This window comes from Amblyomma mixtum, chromosome 10, assembly GCF_055824585.1.
Source record: "Amblyomma mixtum isolate Tamu chromosome 10, ASM5582458v1, whole genome shotgun sequence".
Taxonomy (NCBI): Eukaryota; Metazoa; Arthropoda; class Arachnida; order Ixodida; family Ixodidae; genus Amblyomma; species Amblyomma mixtum.
This window is the reverse complement of record NC_143021.1, coordinates 49,444,386-49,468,054: the sequence shown is the minus strand read 5'-3', so window position 1 is coordinate 49,468,054 and position 23,669 is coordinate 49,444,386. Positions and strand designations below refer to the sequence as shown.

Here is a 23,669-nt window from a genome sequence, read left to right as displayed (position 1 = left end):
ATATACCTAGCAAATAAGTGTGCACTTTGTTAACGATCGGGATTCTGTGGCGGCAATGCTACAGCTCCAATTCCGAAAACCTAACGCTGCAAAAATTGAGTTTTCAAAATACGTGCGAATGCACGATACACTTTTGCACGCATTTACAACTTTCAGTAGTGAAACACAGACAACGAATCTTGTGTATGCGTCTTCCTTGGCTGGTAAAAAAATTCTTCTATAAGTCTCCAGTTTGCCTGTGTACTCCACAAATTCTAGGATCCCTGTCCGCTACATGTCAAATTTCACTGAAGCGAAAGTAATACAACCGACAGCTGATGATCTGCTAGGGCAACAGGATTTCAAAAGTTTGAGAAGGGCAGTGGGAGTCCAATCTAGGTGGAGTAGTGAAATTTGACTAGTAACAGACAGGGATCCTCCAATCTGTGGAGGAAACCGGCAAATTGGAGACTTACGGAGGAATTTTTTTACCCGCCAAAGAACACGCACACACAAGAGAGAACCACAGAGGACTGCGGCTTTTACCAGCCCTTGTCCTGTGCGGTTCTCTCTTGTGTATGCGTCTTTTTTGGCTGGTAAAAAAATTCTTCCATAAGTCTCCAATTTGCCTGTGTCCTCAACAAACCGCAGGATCCCTGTCCACTACTAGTCAAATATTTCAACTCCACCTGGCTTGGACTCCCACCGCCCTTCTCTGTGGAGAAAGGGTGACAGCAGCTGGCAAAGGACAAGGTTAACTGCAGATCAACTGGGGAAGCATTATCCTGCACTGATTTTGACGGCAGGTTCACAAGACAAACAAAATCAACTCAAGGAGCGGGGTGCACATCATGCGACTGAATGTCAATGGCCAGTGAAAATGGCACCAGCACTGTGGAATGCACATGCAGAAAACGAGACGCATTTTTTTGTCAACTTTGAGTAGCAGTCTACTGCACTTTTAAAGAGCAAAGCTCTCAAGTATGGCAACACTGGCACTTTTTGTTTTACTGGGGTGAGGGTCGTCGTGAGCGTTGAAGTCCATATTTCTTTTCGATCCACTGTGTTAATTGCGAGCTATGTTTACCTAATAGGGGCTGGGCATCTAACATCACCGTTATTTCTTTGCAGCAGTTAATACAATACAGCATACATTTTATAACATGCTTAACGAATTTTTGGGAGCAGCATGCTTTTACCCTTCTACTATTTGTTGCTACTGAATCAGTTTGGCGTTGACAAAAGATCTGTAATAAGGAGTAATTACTCATTGACATCCACTCGAGCACAGCCAAATGGCTACAAAGGAAAGCTATACAGCTTTCACAGAAACTTCGTAGTTAAAGAAAGATTCGTCCTGGTCCGGTGTTCGAACTCAGAACCAGCAGTCGCTCTACCAATTTGTCCAACCTGGACGGCAAGCTTATGGTAGGGCGAGAGCGAAGTGATCAATAACTCGAGTGGGAACTGTGTTGGTCCAATGTTTTAGGACCCCTAAAACATTGGACAAACTCAGTTCCCGCTTCATGTTACCTCTAAAACATTGGACAAACTGAGTTCCCGCTTCATGTTACAATACTGAGTGACATTTTGGTCTATACACCAGAAATACCGGTAAAGCATCATGATAGAACACAATGTTTTTTAAAGGGATAAAGGAATATGTTCGCCCTTTCAGAGGGCACATATGCATAAGAGGCAACATGTGTGAAATAGTCACTGCACCTGAAGCAGTGTAAACTCCATTATGTTAACAGCAGCAGTCAAAAGCTTCATGAGCGACTATTTCATACAGATCATGCAATTACATTCATGTAATTCAGGATCAGATTCATGTGATTATACAGGGAGGTACTGCTGCTAAGTGCACGTAGAGCTCTGCATGCATTTCTAAACCCGGCTGTGAGCCTATGTCTACGAAATTTTTCTAAATAGGCAGGTAAGGTATGCATCACTGGAAAACAATACCTACCACAAACAGGTGAGGAGAGATAGCACAGCCAAAAGCTGGAAGCACGAATGGCCCAGTAGATACTGGCAGCTGGCAACTGCAAATAAATATGTCAGAGCAACTGTTGTCAGTGGCCGTAACAATGTCATGAATGACAAGAGAAGAAATTGTCTACTGCTTCATAAATTAGAATAAGGTATTAACATAGGAACACAAAAAGCAATGAGATGGCCCATGACAAAAGAAATGAACAGATTGTATGTGATGCACCGATATACATTTTTTCAGTAGATTTACATGACTGTCACAACCGCATAGAAAGATGAGCAGGCTGGAATACCACTATTTTTATGCATGATGAAAAGAGTGTAACTATTCGAATATAGCATGCACAGGATTTAATTATTACTGCTAGGGTGCTTTGGAGCAGCACCGAAGGTATTTTTAAATTGAACGTAGCGACCAGTAGACCCGTCTGCTTTGCACAAATGACGAGAGGATGGAAAAGGCATGCATTCATTAGCAAGAAGCACGATATCTCACATCACAGCATGAAACGAAAATTGGTATTGCATTTAACAAACCACACAGAAATAAAAAGTGCCTAGTGGCAATGCAAGTAAGAGCAAGGGAAAAAAATACCGAAGAAAACTGGTGAGTGTGGTGCAGGGAGGTCTGTGGGTAGGGTCTCGTGCCTGGGAATAGTTCCGAGCGCGGAGAATCGCCGGCAGCACAGCTGGTGGCAGTCAACCAAGAATAAATAAGAGAAAGTGAAAATCAATAACAAACCATCACCGATATAGCGAACGACTTGAAAGCGGGCCGCACAAACGAGGGATATAGCAAAAAGCTTGAAATCCTAAATAAGTGCGCAGTTGCATCCCAAACAGTTCTCAAAATCTGAAGGCGAGGAAGCATCGACACCTACACCTCAGGGCAGACGCAAGAACGATCTTACTTTGACATAATACTGTGTCAAATTCTGTTCCATGGGGAAGCACAGATAAAAATTTACAAATGACTAGGCAAGGGATATGCCCCAGCCTTTTACACGCGATCATTGTCCCCGAAAAAATTGTATGACAAATATTAAGGCGTAAGCACTAATCCGACGAGTACACACACTGAGCACTGTCTGTTGGCAGCTGGCCTAGCGCGAGTGCTCTGTCGCGCGGCACTGCCGCTCATCGTCATCTTCTAAGTAGCACACATCAATCCGACGCTCACCAGCCGCGAGGCAACTCGACCGTTGTCAGTTCCCTTTGTCCGCAGCTGGCCTAGCAAGAGCGCTCTCTAACGTGGCACTGCACGCTCATCATCCTCTCCTACGTAGCACAAATCTATGCTATTGGAATGTAGTAAACATTGTCTGTTGTTTTTCGCAGCGCTCGCAAGCGACCGCATAACTCTGTTGTGATAACTGGTGGCCGCGGCCGACAGCGCGCCTGAATACGTAGTGCGCGGGCCGCGGGCGAACGGACCGTCGTGTGAATCGGCCTTAACGCATTATAGCTGAGGCAACCGCACGCAGACTGCCTGCACTGCCATCCCTATATAGGCGCACACTAATAACGCGTGCGAATAGAGATCAGAAGTAAAGAAACGTACACGGGACTCACCGTTCAGACGGCTCATCAAGGCTTAGCAAAACCGCACATTCTCCTTCGTTGCCTCTCCAGATGACAAGAAGTCGTAGCGCTACCTTTCTTCACGGCTTTACCCGTTCAAAATCACCAGTGTTGACAGGGCGTAATTCTCGTCGTTGGTTTCAAAAACACACTTGTGTTCTTCATACACGTCCACCGCACGAGCACTCAAACAATGCTACGAAAACCTAAATAACACAAAACGTGACGACGGCTGCAGTTTTGCTTCGTTGAAAAAAACCTACAAATGCGCTTTTTTTATTACTAATATTTGAATTGTGTTCGCAACAAAAACAAATTATATTTTTTCATTTTATTTCTTTATTAAATGCGAATACCAAAGCGCTTTTAGATACTTTTGCTGACATGTAGTTTGTAGAAGCTGCGATCCTGTGATCCCATCCCCGGGTGTCCTAGCAGACGACGGCGCAGACGACGCTGTTGACGGAATGCAATTTCGATTGACGGCAGCGAAAATCCCTTAAATGCGACAAAAAAGGCAAAGAAACGCACCGTATCGCAAACTGGTCCATATCAAGGATATGTTCGACGCGAGCGGTAGGACAAAGAGCAGCTGCGATGCATTACTCAACGCGACACTGGCATGCTGGACGGAGATCTACATGAAACAGAGCTTAAATGTGACCCGTACAAGCGGATTACTGTGATATCAACTGCGTTACGGAACTACGACGATACTTGCTTCACACTTTAGTTTATATGCAACAGCGGCCCGCACTCGCCGCATCCTGTTCGAGTGTACTTTCACTAGCAAGAGCCCACATGCATGGAAGCCGACAGAAGCAACTGTCTTTTCGAGTTCAGATTGTTCCGAGAAATACGAGCAGCTTACTTTAGCACGTACTCGAATTCAAGTTCTCAGCCTGTGTGTCACGTACGGTGACGATGGCGTCGAGGACGAGCTTAAGAATCGCCTTAACGTGGCCGCAACGCAGCCGGTATCCCAAGCATTCGTGCGCTAATTGTTGTTCACCTGTACTGCGAACGTGCGCTCAGTCGCAGGCCAGCCGCGAGCTGCTCGATTTACCAGCCTTGCGAGTACAATTCGCAAGTTTCTGAGCCAATCTGTGAGCGAGCCGAGCTTTCAGCAATGACGCTGCTCGCGAGCGCGCCGCGCGACGAGCTTCGGCCTGCTCCCTGGCTGCCGTATTCGTAGCTAAGCCTAGGAGGTTTCACTTCGATGCCAGAGCTGAGAGCGCTTCGAAACTGGCTAGCGCTGAGTTGCTACTCTTTGCATTGTAAGTACGTTTTATTGTGAACTATGTCTCGCAGTGAAATAAAGATATGCTCGGGTCGACCCGAACGGTGATGATGGCGTCGAGGACGAGCTTAAGAATCGCCGCAACGCAGCCGATATTCCATGCATACATGTGTGCTAAATTTGTTCACCTGTGCTGCAAACGTGGGCATAAAGGCTCGCTCAATCGCAGGCCAGTCGCTGCTCGATTTTCCAGCCTTGCGTGCGCGATTCGCAAGCTACGGAGCGAATCATTGAGCGAGCCGAGCTTTCGGCAACGACGCCGCCCGCGGTCGCGCCGGGCGACGAACTGTGCGCTGCTCGCTGGCTGCCCTTGTCGTCGCTAAACCTAGCCGATTTCACATAGATGCTGTAGCTGAATGCGCTTCGAAACTGGCCAGCACTTAGGTGCTACCCTCGGCACCGTTTTACTCTGAACCCCGCGTCATAGGGAAATAAATATATGCTCGGTTTCCGCGACCCCTTCAGGAACGGAGCTATAGCAGAGGCCAGGCGAACTCCAGAGCAGCAGCAAAGCGGCTATGGGAGGAAATTTGTATGGCTGTTATCGCTTCTACCAACAACTCGACATTGGCTAATGATACTCTATCCCAGAGCTTTGGTCGTGAACAAACAATACCAGTGCATTTTTCTGACGCCGGCAGCCGGCATCCAGGCTGGCAGGCCGGCCCCGAGAAGCTAGCGCGCCCTTACGATTGTATGGCCGTAAGGGCGGAGGAGTAAAGCAAGCACTGAACTCCCTTGAAGTATGCAGGAGTGGAAATGCCATTTTACTCTTTTGTCAAGAGGATTGAACAGGACCTTTCACTCTTTCTCGTTTGTAGAGAGAGTAGATTGAGACCTGCAGGAGTAGCGAGGCTCTTTTACTCTTAATGGAGGAGTAGCAGTTCTTAGAGTGTACACCTACGTTGCCGCATCCGGTGGCAGAGTCACGGCGGATGCTACAGTCATGGTAGTGACGCCGATCGGCTTGACTCGACGTGGCCATTTCGTTACGAGCTAACGCACAGATTCTGAGGCACGCTTGGTCGCCGACACCAGGGACTGCCACAGGGCGACACCGAGAATGGAAATCCGGCTGAGCCAACTCGGCCCACATAGAGTTCGGCTCGCCCGTGGTTCTATTGTGGTAAAATTAAGGACGACTCCGGCTTGCAGGCACCACCCGCACACGAGGACCACTAGCCCAATAGGGCTGTCTGCGGCAACAAACACGGTGGAGATGGTCTTTCCGAGTGCTGTCAGGTTAACCGTGACTCGTCCGACTTGCTCCACCGGGGCGCCATTAAAAGCTAAGAGCCGGGTTTTGGGGGCTTGAAGAAGCAGGTGGGGAGCGTTAACAATAAACGATTTCTCCAGTACATTGACAGCCGCTCCGGTGTCGACCAAGGCCCCTACGTGCCGGTCAAGCAGGGCGACGTCGGCGAGCACGTAGGGCGCTTCAGTGGGGGCGGACTTTATTCGGCGGAACGGTGGCCTCGGAGTTCCGCCAAATTGTTTTCCGACGTCGGAGGGCCAGCACAGTCCCTCGCGTAGTGTCCCCTCATGCCGCAGCGGAAGCAGGTCATACGGGTGTCGTTACGCACGCGTCGGGTAGAGGCCGCTGTAGGGACTGCGAATCGAGGAGCCTGCACCGGGATGCTGCACTGGGCAGTGGCGACCCCCGCGTGGCCAGCAAAGTCAATTCCGCCTCGATGGCGAGCGCCATGGCGGCGCGGACGGACTCAGGACGCCCATAGCGGAACAAGCGCTGCACCTCAGGGAGTCGGGTGGCGTTGACAAACGCCTTGGTGCCGACCAGAGCCACGGCGTTCTGAGGCGCAATAGAACCAGGAGCCCCATGGCGGTGGCGAGGTCCTGGTATGTCTCCCCGGGCTCTTGAGGGCGGGCTGGCAGGCGGTGGGACTGCTCACGGGGGTAACCTGAGGCACTGTAGTGGTCGGCGAGGAGGCCCGCCTAGACAGTGTAAGAGCCCTGCTGGTCGGGCGGCACGTTCTGCAGGAGCTCCGTCGCAGAAGCTCAGTTTGGCGACGACCATCCTTGCCTTCATTTGTTCGTCCCAGGCGCTCGCCGCCGCAATACCCTCCAGCTAGATGCGTCCGGCTGGATGCGGTAAGCATCCCACGAGATAATCCCGCCAAACGTGGGCAATTCCACCACGTCCAACGATCTACCCGCGCCGAGCACGTTATTGGTGGCTACGACCGCAGGCCCAGCGACGGCAGAGCTGGAGACAGCGGTGGCGGGGACGCCCAAAGGCACATGAAACGTGTTCGCTCGGCTGGCACAACGCGACGGACGTTGAGAGCTTCCATCTCCCCAGCCTGGGTAGTCAGACGGGCCTCCCATGCGTCCATCCGCAGGGTAACTATATCCAGGAGGCGCTCAATACCGGCGTCCAGCTGCTGCGGAGGACCGAGCCCCTCCGAGCGCCTAGGTCTAGCGGCGCCGGCTGCTGCGTCGTGGCGCCATCGGCTGGTGGCAGAGTCCTGTCGTCTGGCACGTCGGCTACTTGACTCTGGGAGCGGGTGAGCGGCATGATTCCACCGCTGCCACCAAATGTTACGGGACGGTGAGCCCGCGCAGAGCAAAACACACAGGAACGCAGGAGACCCCGGATAACACAACCAGCCGCGGCGATTCTCTTATGTTCTCTACCTCTCGCGCTAGTGCCGCGCGCTCAACCCCTCGCGCTCGTCCCGCGCCTCTCATTTTATTCGTCTAGCGTAGTGCGCTCTTGGTCAGCGTAAGTATAGCGCAGCGCGCTCTTGGTCGGCGTAAGTATAGCGCAGCGCGCTCTTGGTCGGCGTAGGTCGTATGGCGTAACAATATGTACATATATATACAGGTTGGATAGAGGCCCTTTGCACGTTTCCTTGGTCGACTACCTCGGCACTTTAGGTCGACATCGCCCGCGACAAGTGGCCTCTCACCTACAAGGCTCCTACATGGTCGCCAACCCAGAACACGACTCAGTATCGCTGGAATATCCTCTGGGCGCGACGCATACTCTACCGCTTTGTTGAGACCACCTTACGAGGGTGTCAAAGCAAAGCAGTCATACTCGAAGCAGTACAGTGATAGGATACGTGTTGCTAGGTGCCCTACATTTCGAGGAGATGACCTCGTTCGGGCGAAAATTCCTACAGCTGGAAGCAAGGCATAGCTTTCATACATGGGTCCATTCAAAACAGTCAGAAAGAGAGGCCGTAATTCTTTTTACGGCGGAAGCCTTTAATGCTTCATCGTTGTAAGCAGAAGTTGTCGACAGAAATGTCGCGCGTTTCAATTGGTCGAAACGGTCGTGACGTCATAGTACGCAAATTTCAAACAGGGCCAATTGTACTTTGGCTGTAGCCATGCAGCCAATTAAAGGAATCCTATAGTGATGCTCCAAGTAAATCAGAATGAGTTTAGTTAATTGCTTAATCACCCAATTAGCCTAATTAACCTTTCTAATCAGGCCAGATAAATAAATAAATCCGAGTAAGAACTTGGTCGAGTTCGGTAATCGAACTCCGCTCTCCGGAGTGCGAGACGAGCATGCTAACCACTCCGCCATGCCAGCTCGATGGTTTGGAATGAACAAAGGCGCGTCACCCCACCTATCACGAACCCCTACGCAGAGCTCGCGCTTGGCCGCTCCACAAACACTATAGCACGGAACCGTTTGCCGTTTGATTGGATCCTGCATGCACAGGCGAGGACGCGGTTGTAGCCATCACAAACACCTCCCTACAACCGATTGCCACCCTTCACATATCCCCCGCTGCCACTTCCGAGGAGGCCGAAGAGGCCGCCATCGCCCTGGCCATCACACGCACGGAGTCTCGATATATACTGTCAGATTCTAAAACTGTCATACTACATTTTGTTCGCGGGAGAGTTCTCGTCCCTGCATTTCACATACTGGACTCCCTCGCCGCGCACCCGCCCCGCCATGTGGAGCTGATATGGGTGCCTGCCCACTCCGGGAATCCCGGAAACGAGGCCGCCAACAGTTTAGCTCGAGCTTCTCTCAACCGGGCACCGGCGGCCTCCGACCTGGAGTTCTCGCGGGAGCGCATGCGCTCATTCAGTGAAATGACGCAGGCCTGCAAAGCCGAGCGTCGGCTCTACCCCCCCACCTGATCCCTCCCTCGACAATTGCCATCAGACACTTTGGAGGCGGCTCCAAACACGCACTTTGCCCTCCCCTTATATACGCTCGCGATATCACGAAGTCCACACAAAACGCAGGCCTGCAAAGCCGAGCGTCGGCTCTACCCCCCCACCTGATCCCTCCCTCGACAATTGCCATCAGACACTTTGGAGGCGGCTCCAAACACGCACTTTGCCCTCCCCTTATATACGCTCGCGATATCACGAAGTCCACACAAACCCTTCCTGTACCCTCTGCCACCACCCCCAAGCCACTCCCGACCATATTCTTTTCCTCTGCCCGGCGGATCCTCCCCCGCGGGTCCTGGAGCACCTTACCACTTGGGAGGCTTGGGAGACCCTACTGCGCTCCGAGGACCCGGCCAAGCAAGCCATCGCCACATGCCGGGCTGCCAGCGTCATGAGCCTTCGGGACATGAACGTTTGAGTGCAGTGGAGCCGTGCGGGGGCCCATGGACCGACGTGTCCAAAACTCCCTTGTTCCAAATAAAGTTTTCATCATCATCAACTATACTCCGTTTCATACATCATGTGCAAAGCTGTCAAGGCTACGGAAGTAGTCCGCAAAACAAAATAAAGAGAGTTGTATCACTGCGCGCTGTTCTGTGGCCGTATGGTCTAACGCGTCGCCCGAAGTGTCGACAGGCCGCAATGGGGGTGCATGGGTTCGAATCCCGCGTGGTGGCACTTCTTTTTCGCACACTGTTTTTATTTTTTTTTTCCTTGGGAAGATGCATTTCGCATGACTTGATAGAGAAATCTTGTTTTGTTCACAATCGATTGAATATTATGCCATGTTCTCAAAAAAACTGCAAGCATCTGTTCATTTGAGGCATGCCGTGTTAATGTGAGCTGTCTGAAATTCGTTGTCAATGAGCTCGCACCGGCTTTTGGTCAGCGGTGGCGGTTTTCTTCCCGATTCTGCAGCACTGTGACTATACTTTTTAGATGCAAGCTAGAGATTTGAGCGAAAGATGACGTTCATTCGTCGGGTTTAATTAATCAGCACAGTGTTGAGTGCTCCGCCGTGGCCCGATTAACAAGTGGCGGTCTGCAACTTTCGATTTCGCTGTTGCCGAGGAACACACTCTTCTGTATGCCTCTCTTAAGTTATCTGGCATGTTATGAATTGTTCTGAGCAACCGGTTAGCGGCTGATCCAGTCTACGCCAAAGGAGTCTGGGACCGACATTGGCACTGTGCTGTAGAGTAGCCCGAAGGACTTGGCGAGAGCAGTTATATTTTACTGATCGCAAAGTTGAGAAGCAAGATATCTGTTAATTTAGAATGCTGGTTTAGAATTTAGAATACAGGAGCGCAGAAAACAATCTAGACTTCTTAGTCGCCTATTTTCTGACTGTGCATGTGTAACATTCTTGTGCATATCTGCAATTCTTTTGTTTTAGTTAAGGTATGTTTCGTTTTTAAGCAAAGCGCGTTTTCCTTTGTCATTGAAGATAGCTCTATAACTTGGCTTTTACATGCGGAAAAAGAGCAGTATATTTAAACTGATGGGTAAAAATATTTTTACACACTCCACCTCGATGTGGCCTGTTTCCTGTGTTGTGTTAAATTTAGAACATAGTGTTGATTCACACGGTGACAGACAATAGTACTGCCTCAAGAGTTACAGATTTGTTGTCGTGCACAAGTGTATATGAAGGCAATACAGAGACAAGTCAGCTTGTCTCTATTTCGCTGCTCGCCTAGAAGAGCAGAAGCTGCTCAGGCAGGATTTTCATGCAGCCAGGTAAAAAGAGTTCCAAGCTGTGGGAGCGTCAAGTAAGAATGCAGAAAAAGTTGTACAACGCTAGGAAAAAAATATTCTATAAATGAGAGAGGACAATGAAGAATGTTGACCCTGCAGTGTTTGCGAGAAATTGTTTATTCTGGAAACAGCCAGTGGCTCCCTTGCCCGAAGGCGCAGCCAATCCCGTTGTTAAACCTTTCAGGAAAGCATCCTGAGATGACTTCACAATCTTGTCCTGCCAGTCGTATTCTTTTGAGTGCCCTGCGTTGACCCAGGTTTCATCTAGGTAGATGATGCACCTGTAAATGCGAAACAACCGAGTGCACGAGTTAATGCTATTAAGTAAACAAACATACTGCAGCATGTAAGCAGGCAACGCACTGCAACAAACACACTGCTGACCACTGTCTCACAAATAGCCGCTCAAAGACAATCGAGAAAAAGATTTATCTCGGCTTTATTGCTCCCTTGTTCGGGATTATATTTCGCGCCCAGGCGGCATTTGGTAACTAGTTTATATTCACTGTATGTTTGCATGGGTTACTTGACTAATTCGGTAAGATTTGAAATCTCTTCACTTGTGGCGACTGCGAACAAAAATTCCCAACGTTCGCAGCAGTATCGCCAATAACTCGCACCACTGGATCAACGGGCAGTGTACGGTGGGTGTTTATTCGTTCCTAACGGTGACGACGAGATGGCACTACCCATTGCGGTGCTACGACATTTTTGGTAGTTTTGTTGTTTTTGCTTGCTGCACCAATTCGGGTTTAGCGATTAAATCTGACCCATGCAAACACGTGCCCCACCCAAACGTAGCGCAAAACTGGCCGTGAAATGTCACCTCTGCGCAAAAGGTCCGCAACAGCAACGTGGTTAAGACGATTCCTTTAAATGTGTCATTCTCAAGCAGCAATCACTGTTACGACTACGAGGTTGCAAAGCTAACATCAAGCTCTATGTGAAGCCAGTCTAAACGTGCTGCGTAAGAAAACAAGCAAGGAACGATTCGCACCTGCCCTGTTCTCGGAATGCATTGATCGCCCGCAGGTACCTGCGACGCCAGGCAATGATGTCACTTCGCTCGATCAGCGCAAGGTTCCGTTTTCTTTTTTCGAATGTGAATCCGATGTCCTTCATCAACCTCCACAACGTCGTTTTCTTGAAGTTCGGCAGGTTGTCGTCCTCATTGACAACCTTTAGCATACTGTCCAGTGTTGGCACTTCCCTCTTCGCGTACATACTGTGCACATTCAGACGGATGGCATGGACTGTGAAGCTGTCATTCTTGACTGTTCGCGAGCTTGAAATCTTCACGTCGCGAGGCCTTTTCTTCGGATACGCCAAAGGCCAACACAGACGCTCCGCCTTGATTTTGGCAACGGTACGGGGAGATACTCCGGTGTCCTCGTTCACAGCACTCAGTATTTCCCGAACAGATTTCTCCGGAAAACGGATCCTGGTACGGGAGTGCCTTGACAGCTTGGATGCACGAACCTTCGCGAAAATGCGTACAGGAGAGGTGGCCGCGGCCGCTGAGCAGGACGCCATTTTCTCAAAAGTGAAAGGCAGCCGGACGGAAAGAGTAAACACGGCCAGGGTTGCGGAGACAGCGAAAACGTGAAATGGAAAAATACGATAAGCGCAAAATACAAAATCACAGATCTCGATCGATTCGCTCGCAATAGCAGCGTTTTTTGTCACGCTGATGGCAAAAGTATTATTCACGAAGCCTGCCAGCAAAGGATTTGTTAATTTCCGCTCACCACAAGCAACGCACTATTTTTTGTCAAGGATGCAGGTTCCGCAAAAAGGAGCGCTAGCTTTGGCAGCGTTGCACCTGATGTATGAAACGGAGTATAGTGAATACGCTGTCTTCGTTCACTCCCATCTTCCTCCCTTCCCGTTACGGCGAGGTTCAGGTGTCCACCGAGGTGTTGGACGCAGATACATTTCCTTTCCTCAAAAACAATTTACCGACCAGCAAGGCGTAGAACCGAACGGGCGATGGCGTTCTGTAGACTCCCTGGCAGAGTTGCAAGACGCTGTCGCGTTTCACTCTTAGAGGCGAAGCTTAACATCTTAACAACACATCCGTGACACAAACAGCATCACCACGCTTAAGCCTTTCGCCTCACCGCACTTTAGGTCAATAGAGTGCCCCCTGAATTTTCTGCTAAGTGAAGGCCGCTTCTGAAATGCATCTAAATTAGTTTGAACACTAGAAATACAGATCTGACTCTACACCATCCTGCGCGGTGTAGAGTCAGATCCAACTGCCGCTGGATGACCGCACCGAACCAGCACCAGCCGTAACGACAACGGCATTAAACCACAATCTCCTCCTACAGCAGATGAGGCAGGCAGTTCAACTCCGCCTCAGGGCAGCGACACAGGACAAGTGCTGCGTCGAAGTACAAGACAGCGTCGTCCGGCAAACAGACTGACCTGTCTGTTCTCGTGCATGCAGTGATTTTAAATGTGTTCCTTTCTTTTTAAGCGGGTGGTGATGTATCACACCCAAATTTCAGTTTCGTTTTCCTTGCAGCCTGTACTTATGCTATCGACATGAGCACTTTTATCTCTCCTCTGGAACCCACACTCTGAGCAGCGAGGACAGGCCTATGAGCCCAGAGGGGAGAAAGCGCCAATGATGCCCTACCAATCAGCTCACTCTAAGCTGACCAAGAGGGCTATTCTGAACTTGTGCCTCACAAATGCCTTGAGGAAGTCCTGTGGTCACAAAATGGAAGTGAGCTTTGTTCGCCAGTCGCAACGGTTGGCAACTCGGGTTACCCCTCGCACTTCACCAGCAAACTCTACGACTACGTCACCGCTATACCTCCTGCATTCCATTCCGCCTTTCTTAACTTATGCCTCATGGCACACTTCTCGATTAATAAAAAACGTCAACCCTGACCTGCCGTCTGGCCTGCTCGTTTCCCTTCGTGCGGAGACCAGACGCCACTCAGGTTGAGCGGCATTTTCTTAAAATCACCGAACAGCACCTCCAACTTCCACGAAACAAAACGCAAATGGCCGACTCACTGAAAGTGTAATCTTAAACAGTGTCACTGGGCAGACAGGTGTCCAGTGATCTGTTTCACGCATATTGACGCCCAGGCGAAAAAACATCCCATATCTAGTTCGATTATTGAGGCGGAAATCACACCCTTCGAGGTGAAAACCATTATATTTTGGCTGCAAAATTGCGTTCGCCACTCGATTATTGAAACAGAAATTGCATAAAGCTGGATAATTTATAATTTCAGTTAGCTCCAACTGAATTAATGTACAATTTGCAAGATTACTTCACGGGTAACCATTCAGCTGGAAAAGCTAGGAATAGCTACCCCTGTCGAAGCTATGACCAGGCCTTGCATTTTAATGCGAGCGATAGGGACTATGAAAAGTTGGCCCGGCTTTCCTACCAGGAACAACACTTGATACGTGCATCACTACACGAAGCATGTGAAAGAAGCAGTCGAAAACAAGCACGCAGACGCAAGCAAGCGCCCTTAGGCAAAGCGGGCTTCACTCTGTGAGCGCACGTTAAAAAGCATGTTTCGGACCCCAAATCGTACAAATAGTAATACACAAAATGGGGTGCACCTTGTTGAAAAGGAATGGTAAGTTACTGCAGACACATCAACCATGCTCGTTTTATGTTGAGCCCTTGCGCATGTTGAGCGTGTTGTGGGCTACTTGATCTCCGGGAACACCAAAGCGAACAGAGAAAACCGCAGTCATGGCATGGGCAATCAGCACTCCGGTGGTAGAGGAGGAAAATATTTTGACGCTTTCCTGCTTTTCACTGCATTAAAGCACCACATGACATGAGCGTCGTGTACAAGCAAAACACGTAAGGAAGAACAACAGAAAGGAATGGCAATTCTCCACCATCCGCAGAGCATGTGTCGCAGCACATACTCAGCTACCCGGCAGGAGGGAATCACTTGGGGCAGTTCCTGTCTCGCAGTAAACTGCAGCACCCGAGGGAACTGGTCTTCGTGGTCTACGTGCACACTGCCAATAACTTGGAAGCCGAAGATACGGTTCTGTTCAAAGATGAGGCTTCACCAGCTTCCGAGCAGTTTGCTATCAGACTTGAAGCAGAGAAAATGTACATCGATTGCATGTGGCATAGCTACACGTAAGCACCACGACAGTGAGTGCAATTCCTACATACAGCTGACCGTACACTTCCTGTCTGCCAGATAGCATCCAAATGGTGTTCTGTCCTGAAGCTGCTGGTGCGCCTGCCAAATTCACGACTCACCGGTGCTGGCGCGGTCCTACAGGCGAGTGTGGGTGCATGCGCTCCATTGCACAATGCAAGCTTTGCTAAATTATGGAGAGAACTAATGACGATGGCATTCAGCACTCAACACCTTTGCAGACATGTCATGTAATCGTTCAGGAGCCTGGTGTGCGCCACCCAGCTTGGCAACCGGTCCACCTGAGAGGTGAGCGAAGATGAATCTCGCAGCATGGCTCCCCAGCACCAGAGACCTCGTGGTGAGAGTGGTGCACTGCGTCGTCACAAGATGCACACCATCACCTGCGCATGAACCAACTCTAAGTTTAGTGTCTACGTGAAAGAAATCTTCGAACAAGCTGTAAATCGGGCTTCCAAATATGTGAAATTGTTTGAGCTGCGAGTTAAACTACAGTCTAACTTTCCGTACGGAAGTAAAACATACGTACTGCAAAACGAATAATTAGTACCAAAATTCTTTCCGTAAAAGCTGCAGGTACTTGATGCATGGTAGATTTCCCACCTTGATGATCACAAATAATCATTAGATTCATTGCGCACTAAAGTAAGAAACCCACTACAAAATACATTGTAGCGGAGGTACAAGGTAAAATATTTATATCTGCCTTTGATTTTTTAGGATATGCATGCTTTTGCATTTGCACCGATCAAAATAAGGCTGCCGTAATACTGTGGCCAGCAAAAAACAAAGCCAAAGCCCCAGAACAAGACTGTGTCACCCACACATATCTCTGCTGTACTCTGAAAACTTTAGGCAAGTTTAATTGAGACTATTTTATGTGCGGTTTCTATTTGACTGCACGGCCTTGCTCAATAAAATACAAATAAATGCAATCAGACGTCACTAGCCGTATGGAATATCATTGTATGTAGAAAAGCTATCCCTTCCTGCCAGCGACAACACACCAAGCACGTGCTCACCATCTCCCTGTGCAGCGTACAGGAGAATAAAGAGATATTCCACACAAATGGGTCGTGGATGGATACCACACACATTCCCTCTGTGCTGGAACCTCAGCCTGGAAGGAACAGCACGCTCATAAGAAAAAAGGTCAAGACTGGTGTATTCTTGCTACAACGATGGCTGCGACAACGTCGGGGTGTAGGCGGAGTGACCATGTAGGAAACGTCGCCTAGGGCAAACCGAGTTGGGCGTCCACTGCGTGTAAGCGTGTATCCGGACTGGCTTAACGATGGGCTCGATGCAGTCTCGTAGGCAGAGCAGGTTGGCAGCCAGCGGAGGGAATGGCGGAATCAATGCGATAAAGTGCTTGGTACAATGCGGCGACGTCGACTGCAACGTGGTCGGCAGCGGTGTCTGAACGTAGGTATTAGGTGGCTGCTGTGCTGCCGACGGAAAAACAACGTCTTATGTCGCTGAACATGCCGCGTGCCACTACTCTCACGGGCAGTGATGCAGTGAACTGTTGCACAGCGCAGAGACGGAGCCGAGGGAGGCGACTTATGATTGCGAGCCGTAGTGAAGAGAGCGAATGCTGAGTTAACGACAGCGTAGTCAGTAGACGCAAAGGAGCAGGGGACGACATGGTCACCATCGGCTCTGACGGATGGTGCAGACGCCACAGGCTGCGGTGAGTGCGATGCAGGCTGGTGTCTCGATGGCTCGTCGAGAACAGGGCCTGTCGTGGTTGTCTCGGCAGTCGCAGTGGCACAGGCACGGCTAGCGGCGTCCTGTACAGCCAGCATTCTGGCGCGATTGAAGCAGGTGGTCCGGCGCAACTAGGCAGCGTTGAGTTTGCGTGTGGCTGGCTGCAGGGGGCTAGCGGGCCATGCCTGGGGTGCTGACAAACTGTGCGCGGAGGGACATGGGTGTCCACAGGTCGAAGAACCAGTCGAAAAGATGGGGCGCTCGGCGAGTGGTACCTCAGCCGGCAGTAGAGCGATAGTATTCACGGGAGTGTGCGAGGAAGGCTGAGCTGGAGCTGAACTTTGGACGGGTCCCGGGGCGGTGTAGGGCGCCACTCACCTTGCGGTAGGTCCATGGCGAGGCAGGAACTCGAAGTTACAGCTGTGGTGCGCTGGTTTTGAGGGTGTTCTAGCTGTCCTTGGTCACCAACTTTGTGGCGCACAGCGGTACCAGAGGCGGCGCGGCCACGTTTATTGGAGCTAATGCCGTTCCATGAAAGAAAGCGGTTTGCAGGCCATGATGAGCTACAGATGATGGCTGCCGTTCGAGCCGGGCGCCTCACCTGTTGCGTTCTGCTCGTGCTCGCCAAGCTCTTCTTCATCGCGCGAGCAGAAGCGGTGGCGCTACAACGCCCAACAATTCCACACTTAGCACTGACCCTCGCTGCATATGCATCCTTGCACCATAAGGCTCGTCAGGTGACCGCAGAGTCGAGTTGTCCAGTCAAAAAATAATTCGAAAGCATCGTGGTGCTTTCGAAAGTCCCTCACTTTTTGAAATTTAAGAAAACAAAAGACGACTGCTTGCGACGGGTAACAATAACCCCAGCCGGCACCGCCATTCCAGCGTTGTGTTAAACTCACGGCCAGATGATTTCTTACTGTCAGCGAAGGGTTTGCAACGACAGAGCAGCTAGCGTCCCCATTCGGTCATATATTTAATATCAATAATCGAGCACATCAATAATACTACTAATAATAATAACATATTAATAGTCTTTTTATTTGCAGTGGAGAAATACAGGTTCTCAAGCCTTGCTTATTTCAGATGTACCTATGACGCTGTTTCACTGGATTGTGTAATAAAACAAAGATTTTTAAACTGTGTTTTTGACCAACTAAATACCTGTTAAACTGCGGAGATGCAATACCACATAAATTAGCGTTTCAATTACTTCTTTGCATAATTCGGGTACCTCGCTGCCGGGCAAAATTACGGCGGCGAAATGCAGCCACGTTTCGCAAAGGCGGCACAATTTGTACATCATAGACGTCCATTCGACATCACTACACAAAGTTTGCGTATCCCGTGTGGCACGTGACATCACTCCAGCCAATAAAATTTCAGGAAGCTGCCCTTTCCAATATGTAGCTATTTTATCCAAATTGGTATGTCCACCGCAGACTCGATTTTCTCACTCCTACCATCTGTAAGTTTTTTTGCCGTTCATAATAATTTATATTCACCAGCCGGGCACCCAGAATAGCGTTGCTAAAAATTTATTGCCAAAGCCTCGCCAATTTGACGTGAACGCGAAAAGTGCTTCTAAACCTATCGGCGACTGACACACACGGTGACAGTGACTGAAATTTTTTAGAGCCACACAGAGAGACAACATGGCGCGGACAGGAGGATTCGAATATCGAGAATCGGGAAAGGACGCGTGTTGATGACAGGGATGTTTGCAAAATCGGGAGATTCTTCCGACTTTTGCTCTTTGTGTCGCGCTCTGATGGAAGACTGTTGGAATAATAATCATCTTTTGAAATTTCTATCGGCTATCCCGGCTTAATACAAAGCGTGGTGTTTAGCTCGGACGCCGAGTGCAGCGTGTCGCATAGCCGGCGGAAAAGAAAAAGAAGAAACCATGGGTTCCAGTGAGGACGAGGAGCCGGAGGAGGCCGAGAAGTCCAAGGAGAGCCTAGCAGCGCACGGCTACACGGTCGGCAAGACACTCGGGGCGGGATCCTACTCAACCGTCAAGTAAGGGTGCGCATCTGTTCGGCACTAAGCCACAGGATATTTCCTAGAGCCACTGCGATAACGACGAGTGCGCTTATAGTAGCAGCTGACGCAATTAATCTGCGCTCTGTTAGTTGAGATGATGAGCTCAGTAGTCAAGCGTTTCGGTATCAGAGCCTCAGATTGGACACACGCGTGCTTATATGTCGCGCGCCTGGCAGACAGCGTTGTCTGCATCTGAAATTATACGTATACTGCAGCATACGGCCGTACACTGCCTGTGTATCCGTATATTGACCCCATATCGACACACAATTAGGGTGAGAGTGAGTACGTGAGGCAATATTATCATTCTAAGTATCAGCCTATGCGAGTGCACAGCAAGACAAAGGTGTCTCCCACATGCCTCTTATTAACCGTGTCCTTTACCAGCTGCGGCCAACTTAAAGGGGCCGTGTGTTTGCTGTTGGTTGCATAGAGTGAGTTATACGGAAGCTTCGCGCCGTTTTCTTTGTGCATCATTGACAAACCAGCCCAAACCAGAGTTTTTCTTAAGTTGTTACTATCGGTAGTACCACGTATATTCTGGCTTTAGATATTTTAATTACCGCGCAAAAACAAACTTATGGCTCTGATGGTGCCACCATACAGTAGCGGATTTTAGCAGCGGTAAGGCATCACTCGATGGGAGCTTGCTGATTCGACAAACAGTAAATATACTTCGTATTCTGTTAATAGGTGTGAATAAATTTTGTTAAGGTTGCGTTTTACATTACATCAACAAAACCAACACGTCTGGCCTAACTAAAATAAAAACAAACTAAAACAAAAAAGCACCACCAGAGGCCTTGGCTATTGTTTTGCATCAAAGGACGGCACCTCTCTGTACACATCTATGACCTTGCACAGATTACTTATGGATACTCTCTACGTATCTGATAACTGCTTGGCGGAATCTCTCTGAACGAGCCATTTCATTCTAAAAGCATTCGTTTCGGTCCCAAGGAAGGGCGCAAACAAAAAGCCATTCGTCTCACACCTACCAGTGCACTTGTGAAGTAAGACCAGGTTGCGGCGTCAGACGGCACCACGTTCCCATCAGCAGTGAGGGCGCCTTGCTCGCTGTGAACAATCAGCACCTTCGTAGCGGCGGGCCATGGTTATGCTCAAAGTACATAGAACCCAGCGCAAGTCGTCACTCCATCGCAGTATCTCTCGCTTGGGTTCGGATAAGTCAGGGAAGGCTCAATGCTCTCTTCTGAGCCGTCGACGTGGCGATGAAGCATCGCTGGGCCAGCTGGGCGTCCACGTATTTATAACCACGGAAAGACGCTGCCATGTTTGACATGGCAGCGTCAAAACTTAAGTTTAAACATGCGTTTAAACTTCCGCGACGGGCTCAGATAGGTTCTTTGGATTAGTCCCACTCGGTGGCGTCATTGGGAAAGTGTAATGGGAATGGGAAGAACCCCGAAAATCTAGTTGAGGGCCGCATTTTGTTTGCTGTTCTTTTTAAATTTGTTCATTGTATAACTCCCGTTCTTACGCGCCGATTCGCGTAATTCTTTTGGAGTCAGCATCTGTGCGACATAAAGTATCCACTTGAAGCGTGGCAGAATTGACGACCGACGTCGGACATGTGCAGGGTTTTTACAATGCCCCGTCTTATGTTACTGCTTCCCTCGCCTCTGCTGCTCCATCATCGAACCTCGACTTTGCCGCCCTCGCCACAGCGCAGCAACATGACTCGGAAGTTATGGACCTTCGCAAGGACCCTGGCCCGCTGGTTCTCCGTGAAATTCTCCTCACTTCGTGCCCCGTCCCCATCATCTGCGACACTTCGGCCGGCACTCCGCGCCCTTTGGTCCCCTCTGCCTTTCGTCGTCTTCTATTCGACGCCCTGCACGGCCTGTCCCATCCCGGAATTCGCGCCACGAAGCATCTTCTCACAAAACGTTACGTCTGGCCCGGCATCAACAAGTACGTGTGCGCATGGGCCCGTGCCTGCCTGGCTTGCCGAAAGTCAAAAACTCAGCGACACACGACCTCTCCTATCGGCTCGTTCCCTCCACCGTCCGCCCGTTTTGATAACGTACACATCAATATCTTGGGTCCCTTGCCACCTTCCGCTGGACATTCATATCTTCTTACTTGCATCGATTGGTTTACTCGCTGGCCCGAAGCGTTCCCTCTGCCTAACGCCACCAGTGACGCCATCGCCAGAACATTCGTCGCCGACTGGGACTCTTGGTATGGGGCTCCCTCGACCATCACCACTGAACGTGGCGCCCAATTCGAGTCTTCCCTTTTTAATAACCTTATGACTTTACTTGGAACTTCCCAATTAGGACTGCTGCTCACCATCCCATGGCCGACCGCATGATCGAACGTTTCCATCGTTCGCTAAAAACGTCCCTCAAAGCCCAACTCGACACTGACCACTGGACTGCCTCCCTACCACTGGTTCTGCTCAGCCTCCGTGCTGTACTGAAACAAGACCTTCGTTGCATTCCGGCAGAACTTGTCTTCGGCTCGCCCCTGCGTCTTCCTGGTGAATTTTTCGAATCTCCCGATTCGTCCACAAGTCCCGACCCCACAGATTACGTGACGCAGCTCCGCCATTTTTGCCGTAATTTCCGCGCGCGCCACATCTCCAACGCCAGTTTCGGCTATCTTCACACGTTCCATACGAACTAACGACTTGCACCCACGTCTTTGTTCGCCGAGATTCTGTCCGCAAGCCGCTTCAGCGCCCCTACGACGACCCATTCCGTGTACTCGAAAGAACACTGAAGTTCTTCATCGTGGACATTCATGGGCGCAGTGACACAGTTTCAATCGACCTCTTGAAGCCAGCCTTCACAGCAGACGCCCCGCCCACTGGGCCTACATGTGTGGTTTCTCTGCCCCAACCGACCGGCTGCCCTCCTCCACCATCCTTCCCTGCTACTCCTCAGCAGCGGAAAGTCTCGTTAGGGCTCCCAGCTTCAGCGGACACCTTCACTCATTGTATACTTCACTCCAGTCAATCAGGCCGACGAAGTGGAAAAGTTCTTTTTTCGTTTCAAGGTTTATCGCTCGCCGACCTGCTCTTTTATTGTTGTCCTTGTCATCGTGCTTTGTAATTGTAAAAATCAGAAAAACTGGCAGATGATCGCTACGATCATACGAAATATTCCGTTAGTAATTTCTCCTGGACTGAAGTTTGCTTCGCAAACATCCGAAGCAGTGGCAGTCTGCTCTGTAGGCCTTGTTGGTTTACTTACATGGTTTGCGAAGCCATATGTAGATAACAGTGTCTCAAAATTTTCTGCGTATGGATCACTGGAACATAAGTCAATATTGATGTCCCCCATAGTAATGCAGCATGCGTTTAAAAAGACAGGGTAAGCCAACAGTAAGTCCACAAACTCTACGAAGCGACCTTTATGCCCTAGCGGAGGAAGGTAAAGAGCGATTACCACTATTTTATTGACACGCAAGCACAAACGTTCAAAATCGGCAATCATTACTGAAAAATCGTCGAACAATTCATAGGAAAAGGTGTTTTTAAAGTAAACAGCCAAACCTCCGCCCTTCTTTTCCTACGAAAGAGAGGTTGAGACCAATAACCTGAAAAGTTAGGTTTTGTGTCATTGTCTGAAAGCCATGATTCAGTAAAGGTTACAATATCGAAGTCAACTGACAGCGAATGCAAAAAGACAGAAATGCCGTCTGCCTTTGGTCGAATGCTTCTACAGTTTGCATGAAATGCACAAAAAAACTTGCCACAAGAAAACTCACGATTAAAAGCGTCATAAAGTATCTGCAGTTATCCTCGGGGTACATCACCATGAGAAGGATATGCAACTAATGCGCATTCGATTTAGTCTTTAACAGCTGATTTTATCTGTCTCCTTCATGTGCAATGTGAATTATGTCGGAGTCTTCGTCGTTACGTTCAAGCACCTTGCCTCCAGTCGTCCAGGCAAATTTCTGTATGGGAGCCTTTTTTCTTTTAATCGCATCCGAAAGCAGTGCCTTGTTCTTTGGCGTCAAGTGCTCGTTCACAGAAGCCGGGGTTGTTCCTTTTGTTCCTTTAAGAGGGTTGTTCCTTTAAGACCAAGCATTGAGCTGTCTATCTTCTTTTTTCTGCACTTTGACAGCAGATCATTGCGCTGATTGCGTCTCACAAAGGGGACTACGTTCTTGACATCCACGTTAAATGTGCGCACTAGTGACATGTGTCAATGTCAACCTTGGTGTCAATGGTTACCCCTACACTCTCGCCTATCTTGCTTATCACTGCAAGCGGGTCCTTTCGATCCGAGACGCCCTTAATCTCGAGGTTGTTTATGCGTTGGTATTGCTCGAGCTCTTCACATCTTTGTGATTACCGGCCGTTTTCGCCTTTCAGTTCCGTGTTCTGCTTGAGCAATTCCTGCCTTTCAAGCCTGAAGCTCTTGATCTCATGAGTAGTATCTTTGACATCACTGCAAATATCAGTGCAGTAGGATACACCTTTCTTAAGCTCCCACATTTCTTCCCTGAAGAAATGTGGGAGCCTCAAATTCTCGAGAGCCTTTGTGATCTCACGCAAATATTTTATATTTGTGGTGTCCTGTTCCGAAGGTACGCCGCCCCCCTTAGCAGTGCTCTTTCCAGTATCTTTCCTGCCGTGCCGTTCGCCTGGAACGGTCGTGTCCGTGGGAAGTCGAAGGGGTTAGAATAATGACAGCGCGTGGCAAGCGTGCAACACTGTCCAAGGCCGTAGGAAATGGGGAGTGGGACCGAACGGCCTTGTCAGGGTCGCAAAGGGCCGACGACCTTTTTCCGTTGAGAAAGGACGAGCTCTAAACGGGGGGGGGGGGGGGGGAGAGGTCATTACGATCGGCTACTTCTCAAACGACCCGACTGTCGAGCTAAGTGGTGGGATTCTGTTTACTTTCACAAGTGACATTAAGGGACAAATAAATAAAAAGAAATGAAATCAGAAAATCTAATGGTTGCGCTAGCAAAACTTCTTTAGTTTTTTC

The 23,669-nt window shown here is 49.6% G+C and overlaps 1 protein-coding gene and 1 long non-coding RNA gene across 2 annotated transcripts in view; one reads left to right on the top strand and one right to left on the bottom strand.

The window, feature by feature from the left end:
• Positions 1 to 1,952: 1,952 nt before the first annotated feature.
• Positions 1,953 to 4,174, bottom strand: LOC149325739 (uncharacterized). The gene is made up of 3 exons (XR_016286130.1): positions 3,550 to 4,174; positions 2,573 to 2,666; positions 1,953 to 2,027 (listed from the first exon to the last, which is right to left on the bottom strand). It is a non-coding gene; the product is annotated as an uncharacterized LOC149325739 (long non-coding RNA).
• Positions 4,175 to 18,559: 14,385 nt separating this feature from the next.
• LOC149325737 (testis-specific serine/threonine-protein kinase 3-like) overlaps positions 18,560 to 23,669 on the top strand; it is a 203,828-nt gene continuing 198,718 nt past the window's right edge. The window contains exon 1 of the mRNA XM_089562739.1: positions 18,560 to 18,675. Within this exon, the coding sequence (XP_089418865.1) occupies positions 18,560 to 18,675 (116 nt within the window). The remainder of the gene's footprint in view (positions 18,676 to 23,669) is intronic.